Raw genomic sequence first — 10,422 nt, forward strand, 5'->3', positions numbered from 1 at the left:
TATAAGATAGTATATGAAATAACACTCATTCAGTAGGCTGCTACATACATTGTCATTGTCCATTAGCAAGTTGGCTGTCTTCAAATCCCTATGAATTATGTTGTTCTGGTGCAGATAGACCATTCCTTTGCATACATCAAGTGCAAACTTCAGCAAGAGAGAAAGTTCCAGCATGTTATCCTGCTTGTGAAGAAAACTATAAAGACTTCCTCCAGGCATGTACTCTGTAGGAGAGAAATTCAAAATGAAAACTGTAAGTTAGAATTGTATAAATCATTTATTGCATGAAAACCAAATGCAACAGAAATAAAATGTGCACTTATGGATTAGCAGAGAATCCCAATGTCATGCTGAAAAGCTCAACCCGAAACAAAAAGGGAAAGAAAGAGAGAAAGAAGGAAAAGCGGGAAGGCAAAAAGTTGTTAGTGACCCGAAAATATTGTAAAATGTCCTAGATATATTTCTAGATAAATGTACTGTTCTTTTAAAGGAAAAGGAGACCGGGTGTTCAGTTATGTGTTTGATCATAACAATATAACATTGCTAAGAGGTTCAATGCAGACCACTACAGAAAGAAATCCTCTCCCTTTGGGAAGAAGTTACCACACCTATTTAGTCAACGCAACGAAAAGTATACCTGTAACTATGCAAAAATTTGGAGGCTTTGCACATGCACCAATAAAACGAACTACATTACTATGTTGAACTTCCCTACAAGTGGCAAAAAAATGTTATCAGAGAAGGTAAAGGTTAATGTTATTAGGCGGAAAAAAATGAATCAGTTAGAATGAAAATTTTTACCTCAAGATCATTACTTCTTGAGCAAATTCATCCCCTGAAAGCTCAGTTAGTTGTTCTGATTTCAGAACCTTCACTGCAACATCGTGACCAAGGTAATTCCCACGATGCCTGACCGAAATAGCAACAGGTTATTATTAGAAGCGATGTACAACAGGAAATTAGTAATTTACACAAAGAGAAAAAAATAATAGGACATGTCCTGTACAAAGAGAAAAAATAATAGGTCATGTCATATATACAGTTGACTCACATATCCCCAGAAGATCCAGATGCAATCTTCTCTCCTATTTTCAACAATCTCATATCAATTTCTGTGTCAGCAATTTTGGGTTGCATCGCCAATATCTTCTCCGCAGCATTAGAATGCGTTGAACCAGACCAAGACCCCTACAAATATTCCCAGAAAGCCAGTGCAGAATATATCACTATTCCCTTCATCAATAGATTCGGCAAACCTAGCAAACCAATATATGAATGAGTAACAGAAAAGCTATGGCATGCTTTTGAAGTATTGCATGTTTTTTATTTCTTTCTAGTGTTTTTATTTGACTTGTCAGCGGGAGCAATAGCAGCAACAAACCCAGACATGGGTAAGCTAAAGGATACCCAAGCTAAGGATCAAACTAAGCGTCCGTCATACAAGTAAACCTTACTCATCTAAGAAGATGAACAAATGAATATTTAAGGCACCAAAACGATAGCCCCATTTGTTGAATAAAATTGTTTATCAAATGATTATCAAAAAAATTATTATGTACTTTCTTTATTATCACAAAATTAAGATTTGACCAAAATGATTGGTATCAATGTAATGAAACCTTGCTGGTTCAGCCACTCACATCAGTGTATTATTTCATGACACACTAACATGTCTTTTTCTTTCTTACTTTTTTAACTGTGTACAAGGGATCAAGTAAAAAAGTTTAAAAGGATTTCTCCATGCAAGAAGGCAACTTCCGATACCAAACATCCTTCACATAAAGCATCAAATCTACAGTTACAGAAAGTTCAATTGTTGGTTGGATGAACAAACATGTATTATTATCACTAAAATGAGAATCCATGAACAATTATATCCAAGCATCAAAGTTGGAGATCCAAACTAACATCATCCAAGTAGGAAATAAAAACTAATAGGAGCAACCATGGCATATCAGTGGTCCCTCTCTTCCTCCCCAAGAGAGAGAATTTTCACACAACAAGCAATTCCATTCCAAATCACTTCTTTTGCAAAGCATAACCTACCATTAGACCACTATTATAACGTAGTGATACTTCCATAAATCAAGAACAATTTTGTGTTTGCATTTCTTTTTCCATTTTTGAAGGATATGGCAATATGTTCGATAAACTATATACCAAGATATCAGAAACTATATCCAGCTGTTTCCTTCAGTAAATAAACCATAACTTGGGAGCTAACATGTCCTATGAATTTTCACAGTGAGTTTTTTTTAACTTTCCAAAGATGACGAAATAACATGAAAGGAAAGCAATCTATGTCGTTCCAAAGAAAGATAATGCATCACATAGAATAAGTAAATATTTCTTGAATTCAAAAGATGAAAAAGATATACCTCACTCCTTGAAATTGCTTCTGCGATTGCCTTGTGCAAATCATCTGTATCCTGAGTATACCATTGCAAAGTCAGCAACATTCGAGCTTGATATATATCCCTGTGTAAAGGAAATAGAATCAATGTGCCCCTTATTTCTAATAAATATTCCACATTGTGGTGATGCTAATCCTAAACAGTACACGTATTTTTGGCAGTTCTTTCATCACAAATATTAACTGCTCTCTACCTAATGCTGCACCTCTGGAGGATAAAGAAATTATTTGATAGCAGAATCAGTAGAAATTTTCTCAGAGTTATCAAAAGTTGGATCTAGACTGTATGACAAAAGAAAAGATAACCTGACTTAGGTCAGTTCCTTTCTAAGGTTTTCTTTCTCTAAATACATAAGCCTCTAAAAAAGAAAAGATAAACCCGGGACGTCCTCCAACCCAAACGCCAGCTTTACCACTGAATCAGAGCTCAATAACTAGCTAAATATTAAGCTATGTTAATTTTTTAATTTCCCATCATCTATCATTTTATCTTTTACTCTTTAAGTAGGTTTCCATGAACTAAATGCGTGAAAGTTTCAAGTTCCTCTAAGAAGATCAATCAAGAAGTAAGAAGAGACAAAGGAATTCAAGAAGTACTAATAAAAAATGTTATGTGTAGGAATTTAGAGATTCGAATGAGAGAAAGAAATGGGTAATTCATCACTTTTTTTCTTATTTTTTTGCCATCTCAGTTAGGTGAAATGGTTTATTACAACCACAGTCCCACTAATCTCGTGTTTCATCATCGCTCGCCCATGGGTAATATATCACTTGGTTAGATAACATGCATAAAAACTTGAGCTTAGAAAGAGTGGATACTATCATTAGCAAGAAAGTCATTTTTCTTGCCTTGATCAAATTTTTACAGGTGAAGTTTGTTTTGGGAGTTGCATATAGTGAAAACATAAACATGGTGAAAAGAACTGAGAGTTTGCATCATTATTGTAACCAGATCAATCATCTTGCTTTTAGATGAGAAATTAGAAGTAGAGAAAGAAATACGCTGACACAGATTGAGGAAGAGAGAGATTGGGCTCACCTTAGGTTGATAAAAGATAAAGAGATAAAGCAAACATAGGAGATGGAAAAGCTTAAGGAGATGAGTGTTAGGCTACTTAATGGGGTATTCATAATTGGGTGAAATGGAGAAAATGAAGGAGACGATTGGGTTTAAGTCGGCTTCAGAATTTGACTTGTTTAGAGTTTAATTTGGGTTTTGGCTTACGATTGGGGTTGTTGGCAGAGAGATGATGAGAAGGTTAAATTGGCTGAGAGGGTTAAATTGAAATCAAAAGACAGACATTTAGGTAGGGCAATACGGCTCTTGACCATCTAAAAAAGTAGAACGGGGATTTCATGTAAAATGCTATTAAAAAAAAGGATATGCTATAATTATGGGGCGGGGATGGAAGTTAGCGGAGAGTGTAACTCAAATGAATCAGGGAGACAAATAGCAACTGCAAATATTTGAGGGATTAAACTCAAAATAAGACTACTTAAGGTTAAGGGAATACATCTCTTTGAAAAAGCCTGTCAGGATGTGCAGAATCACAGAAAGGTGCACAAAAAAATAAAGTTGTACAAAATCTGCCCTCATAAAGGTTCACACAATTAAAATATCACCCACTGTATTAAACTAGAATTGCATAATCATGTTGAAGTCACTTTTAAGAAGAAATTCTACCTCTGCATGCCATCCGTCAACAACAAATACATCCAAAGAAAAGCCATCTGTTGTTGAGAAAACATGAGCTTCGCGTATGTTCAATCCAACGTCAGATAGCAAAGCGGACAACTGGGAGAAGAAACATAGATAAAATTGTATTCATCAAATATACAATTTCTACTTGTCAGGAGCGAAATTCAACTTCATATAACAATAATAAAGATGATACATGCTCTATACTACGGGTTATATGATATTCCAGCATACACAACAGATGTTATTATGTTAGGTTGTTAACATAACACCCTTTAAGTTAGTTGCATAGTACACATCAAAATTTTGTTTCCATATTTGTAGTTGTGAGTAGAACTTCAAAATAGTTTTCCATCCACATAAAATTTAAAGAAAAACAAATCTAGTAGAAAAGAATCTTTTCTACCTGGCTAAGTAGCTTAGGTTTATCAATAGTAGAAAATGTGACCTCATGAATTGGCGTATATGCGACATCATGCCTGCACATCATTGGGCAAATACTTGTTGTAATAACATAAAAAGTGCTGAGTAAATAAATAAAATTAATTTAATGAAGGAAATGGTAATAATACAGTTAGCAAGAAAATTAAAGATAAATATAGCCAACCAAAGAATCTGCACAAAGGTTTTTAATGTTCTTAATATTCTTCGTTCATGCATAAAAATACTGTCACTCAACTGGGCCATGGAGCACAATTAATCTGATTTGATTCTGTATAAGCTTCAATCCAAAAGGGTCATTGAGAGAAGCACAGGAAAAGAAAGAATGAATCATAGAGCAATATTATTCAACTTTCTTCAATAATTATCAGCTTATCCTACAATTAGATTTCACTGAGAAAATCTTTACTTTTCTCCTACCTGTGCTCAACCTTAGCTACTTTAGGAAAACAAAAAAATGTTCTCACCTTTTAATAATATGCTGAAATTATATTCGATAATAATACTGCCATGATGACGGGAGAAATGTTCAGGACATGAAGAAATAGGCAAAGCAGACGGATACTGAAATCATAACCAGGGCTTAATCTTTCACAAAAAAAAAAACAAAATCTAAAGTTTTCTTAACGTATAAAATCATAACAAGGGGATTGATGTTTTAAAAAAATAAATATAAATAAGTTAATTTCATATAACCCCCTGATTTTGTGGCGTGCTTCACATAACCCGCTAAACTTTGTTTATCTCACTTAATCCCGTTGAAAGATAGGGTGTCCTAAAAAAACCCTGAACTTTAACATTTACTCACCAGACCCACCTACCCCCAACTTGCAATTTGCAAAAAACTAAAATGTACTTGAGAGAAAAAATATCAAAATATGTCATTTGTCATTTTCAAACAATGTGCCCCCTCCTCTAAATTTTGGTTTTTTTTTCCTCAGGAAATTTTATTTATTTACAAATTACATGTAATGGGTCTGATGAGAAATGTCCAAAGTTTAGGGCAGTTTTTTAAGACACCACAAAGTTCTAGGTGATTATGCGAGATAAACAAAGTTCAAGAGGGCTATCTGAGAAACCCTTGTAAAGTTGAGGAGGGTTATGTGAAATTAACCTGATATAATTCTATAGTTATAGTTAAGTATATAGGTGAAACTTGTAAGAGCTAGACAAAATTCTATAATTTTGTCAAAGTATGAAATCATAACAGGTGATTCATGTTTCAAAAATGAATCTAAATTAAATACTTTTTTTAAGTTAATAGGTGAAAATAGTAAGAGCTACACAGCAAGCTTACTGTGGCCATCCCTAAGCCACTTAAGAGGTCACAAGCACAACCAACCTGACATAACCGGTGACAGATCCTAGCACAACTAGTAGCTGTTTGATAGATAAACCTACCATTCCACTAGGGTTTAAAAATAAGGACTCAATCACAACAAGGCGCATGTTGACAGTGTAAGTGGAGTAGGTATGGATAGCATATGAGTAGTAACATGTTCATTTCGTTTATTCTTAGCATGTAAGAGTATCGAAATACAAAATCCGATTTCCCTTTCTCCTTTAAAAAAAATACAAATTCATTGATAACTCGCTAAAACTAATGTTATGAAGACAAAAAAGGTGGACAAAAAAATAGTGCCCACGGTTGAAAAGATCAGCTGAAAAGAAATTTGCCGATGTAATGATGCACGTTGTCTATAACTTTTATTCTCTTCATAGCCTGTACATATACTTCGATTGATAAGTATTAAAGTAAATCTATGCTATATTGGTGATTCTTCTTTCAAGCATTTAATACATATGGGTCATTATACATATGATAGTTTGTCAATAACATTATACAAAGGCTCACATGTTCCCTGGGAAGATGTCAATCAATCAGACTGCATGATTGATAATGCAATTTTGTGAAAACTGAAAAGTTTAGTTTGATATTTAAATTGCCTCGTGATTCTAGCAATTTAATATGCATGCACATGTTTGTATATGTATGTATACACACATATGTACATAAATACATACATATAGGAGAGCTGTATAAATAAAAATATATATAAAAGCCAATTTAAATGACACATACTCAGAAATCTATGTTTGTGAAATGATTTTAACTGCAATCTCCTGGAAATATTAGTGCAGATTTCATACAACTTATGACTCACATTTTGCCATGTTTAAGAGAACTATCATGTATTTGAGCATTTAGACTGGTAACATTGTATAATCATATGTATGAATACCTTGCGGAAACAACTTCTTCAAAATTTCTGCCATCTTCAGCGCTACAGATGTGTGTTCCCACATCCAAACTTGCTTCCTCGAGCTTGATCAAGGAACAAAGTCAATCCATATCGCTAATTCTACTTAGACAAGTATCATCAATAATCAAACAAGAAGTTTCCAGATGTAAACAACAGAAAAAAGGTGAGAATGAGCACACTGAGACAAATTATGAAACAAAGTCACAAAATTGGCAAAATCTTCAACCATTATTATGGACAAAATTTGTTGCAGATACTGTAAAAAAAGACAAGGAACATAAAAATCTACTCTATGAGTAGACAAACTGAATTTTGATAACATTTCTCTTTCATTTTCAGTGCCATTGCATCGTTTTGTAGTAGAGACATCAAGGTGTCAAAACACCATTTCTTCCGCTGTGGTATTAGATGCTACTAGGATAGTGAGAAGGAATTTAGTAATGAAATGAAAACAACAGAGAGAAGGAACATTATAAAAGCATATTCCACATGCACAAAGACTGAAATTTGATGACACTTCTCCTTCTAATAGTGAAACTGCATCCTTTTGTAGTAGAGACGAATTCCCAAAAGTTGTCATTGTTCTCTACCAATGTGTTTTTATATGCTACTAGGTAACGGAAAAGAATTGAATGAAAAATATGTATGCAAATGCTTGAGGAACAGGAACTGAAAGGACAAGTAATCTTTCCCTCAAAAAATGGCTTGTCTATGAACCAACTTTCACGCACATGAAAACAGTGCCTATTAATTTTAAAACTGCCTATGTCCCAAACATGAATTAAATTACTCGAATGAAAAATTCACAGATATCCAAGGAAAACCAAGTCAAAGTAATGAAAACCAACTTAATCAAGAAGACTGTGGATAATGCCTTGATGGTATGGAATTAAGAGGTATGACTCTCGAAGAAAATCAGCGGTCCATCCTTCCACTAAACCCCCAGCTGGGCCCAGCCTGCTCCATCCCTTGCCCAGAAACAACGAGCAAAAAGAGGAAACAGAGAACAACTTTTTATATTCACAGTCATCTGTAGTACACTTGACTCATCGAGGGGAATATGTTACGGAAGGTCTACCAACTTAGATAATTTTTCCAATATTTAGACCTAGAGCTCTTCTCCGCATCTTATTCTGCTAAGGCCTGACAGTTTGGCCACCCAATGACAAAATAATCGGTAAAAGAGAAATTCTCATCAAATGTTCATTACAGATATAAATCAATAATTCAAAAAAAAAAGGAAAATGAGTGGCACCTTCATAAAGCGGACATGGAAGACCGGGCGCTTTTTTGGGTCCTTAGCCTCTGCAAGAATCCTCCAATGTAATAAAACCTCTTCCGCTCTCTCAACAGCTACATCGACAAGATAACTGCATAGAACCAAAATTAGCAAGAGAATTAATGAAAATTTCACATGCATGCAACACAAAGCATAAACTATCCCCAACTTCTGCTATAACACGATGCATGCAAAATATAGTAAGAATTCATATTTTTTTCTACCTAAAAGGGAAAATCTGATCTCTTATGAACTACCCAACAGCATTCTCTGACCAACATAAACTAATTAGCTGTTTTTGGACCAAATAAGGGATGATGAAAAAAGATAATAATTACTGAATATAAGACCGAACCAATGACGTATGGAACTGCAATAAGGATAAGAGGATATCAAGATTCAGGAATTCTTTGACAATAGGAAATTGGAAAAGAAAGGTTAAATATTGAGGAAGAAAGAACAAAACCAACAATTGCATCTCTGCCTGAAATTTTCTGACAATATTCAAAGGCATAACAAAAAAAAAGACTTCAAACCATTAAAGACACATGAAAACGATAAAAAAAACAAAGAATTCACCCATGGCAGTCACCTAAGAAATAAGTAAATAACGAAACGTCAAGCAAACGCTGTATCAGTTTAAACATACATTAAATGGATAAAGCAGCAACCACACCATGTCGATCTCGTGGTCCAATAGCTTAAACTCAAACTGTAACCTCAAGTCCAAAATCTAGAATCAAAACAAAGATGAAACCTATAACTGCTCAAGCAATCGCCTATTTGCCTCCAATCAAAGAAAAATAAACCTAAAAAAGTAAAAGAAAAAGATATTAAGGAAACAATAAAAATGCAGTTTCTCTACTAAATCAATAATCACACACATAAATCAAAGAAACAAGAAACAAGAAACTAAAAGAGAAACATCAACAAAAATACAATTCCTGCATTCAAGAATCTGAACTTTCAAGCTACGACTTCAAATCCAAACCTAGATCAAGAATCACGCAGCAGTAACGGAATCAAGAACTTGACTAGCTCTATATTTCGCACTCAGCAACCCTAATCTCAAACTACGACATCAAATCGAAACCTAGAACCGATCGAAGCGCAAAATAACGACAGAGATTGTACCTCGCCGGCAGCCTGCTGAAATGAGCATCGAGCTCCTCCTTCAAGTCCCGAATCGAGCTCACCTCCTCGCTCCCGATCTCGACGAGCCTGTTGTAGATTTCGGTCTTGACGTCGGCGATCCCGATCGCCCTCGGCGGCGACGAGCGCGGCGACGAGCTCTCGCCCATCCCCTCCTCGATCGACCCCTCCTCCATCTTCAAGACTCGAATCTCGAGAATCGCGTCATCGAGCTAGGATTAAGGTTAGGGTTCTAGAGAGAGAAAGAGGGGGGAGAGAGAGAGAGAGGGAGAGAGAGAGAGAGAAAGTGAGTCAAGAGGAAGGAGACGGATCTTTGACGTTTTTCGGCGAGTAACAGGATTTGGAATCTCGGGGGATGGGATATAAAGGTGAATATTGAGACGCGGCGGGGGCGGGATCGTCTTTTGGACAAAAGGAAGGCAGAATGTTTGAGCGGGGGAAGGATTCTCTGCTTTCTTCGAACAGCGGGCTCCCGATCCATCAACTAAAATCTCGCCACGTAAGGGATTTGTGGTGGGCCCCGCCGGATTTCCATTGCGAACGCACTGCCGTTCACTGTTCCGGGAGGTCCGGAATTGTGGGAAACGCCCTGAACAGGGTTTCTCACGGGACCACTCGTGGGGACCGGCGGACCATGCCTGATCCACGCCGGCCCGATAATTTTTTTGCATGAAGCCCCCTGCTTTTCCTCAAATATTAAGAGGACAAATTAGTATGTTTGCAACTTCGTTATTTTCTATATAAATCTATATTATCAAAAAAATACTGCACACTAATAATTCCTTTTTAAGGGAATGTTATTAATCAAGAAAATCAGATGCTGCGCCGGCATAAATGGAAGGAAATAAGGACACATGAGGAACATTTCCTGAGATAACCACATTTGGAAACGAAAATCCAAATTGAGCTAATGTATAGACGGTATTATTTTCATTGCGCCAATATAGGAGAAGAGTCACTATTAAAATGAGGTGATCATGCTTCTCATTTTTTCATGTTTGTGAAAAATTTTGCAGTAAGAAAATGAATGAAAGAATTGTGTTTGATTTTATTCTCTCTAACTGCTTAGAAAAAGAATGTTTACAAATCTCTCAACTCTCGATTACAATTGGATTTCCTGATTACAAAAGAGAAGAGAATGATCTAGATTCTCCCCTTTGTTTAATTCTGGGTT

General features: G+C 35.6%; 1 protein-coding gene across 2 annotated transcripts in view; it reads right to left on the reverse strand.

Annotated features, from left to right (window-relative positions):
* The window catches only part of LOC109823668 (serine/threonine-protein kinase STY8-like), a 13,491-nt gene extending 3,900 nt beyond the window's left edge, over nt 1-9,591 (reverse strand). For both annotated transcript variants that reach the window (XR_002242435.1, XM_020389993.1), the window contains exons 1-10: nt 9,231-9,591; nt 8,073-8,187; nt 6,797-6,879; nt 4,519-4,591; nt 4,098-4,208; nt 2,379-2,429; nt 1,052-1,188; nt 802-909; nt 638-711; nt 49-224 (exon numbers count right to left, since the gene is read on the reverse strand). Coding sequence is in view for 1 of the 2 variants with exons in the window: in XM_020389993.1 (XP_020245582.1) it covers nt 49-224; nt 638-711; nt 802-909; nt 1,052-1,188; nt 2,379-2,429; nt 4,098-4,208; nt 4,519-4,591; nt 6,797-6,879; nt 8,073-8,187; nt 9,231-9,424 (1,122 nt within the window). In the remaining variant the exon portion in view is untranslated. The remainder of the gene's footprint in view (nt 1-48; nt 225-637; nt 712-801; nt 910-1,051; nt 1,189-2,378; nt 2,430-4,097; nt 4,209-4,518; nt 4,592-6,796; nt 6,880-8,072; nt 8,188-9,230) is intronic.

Source organism: Asparagus officinalis, chromosome 9 (genome assembly GCF_001876935.1).
Source record: "Asparagus officinalis chromosome 9, Aspof.V1, whole genome shotgun sequence".
NCBI classification, from domain to species: Eukaryota; Viridiplantae; Streptophyta; class Magnoliopsida; order Asparagales; family Asparagaceae; genus Asparagus; species Asparagus officinalis.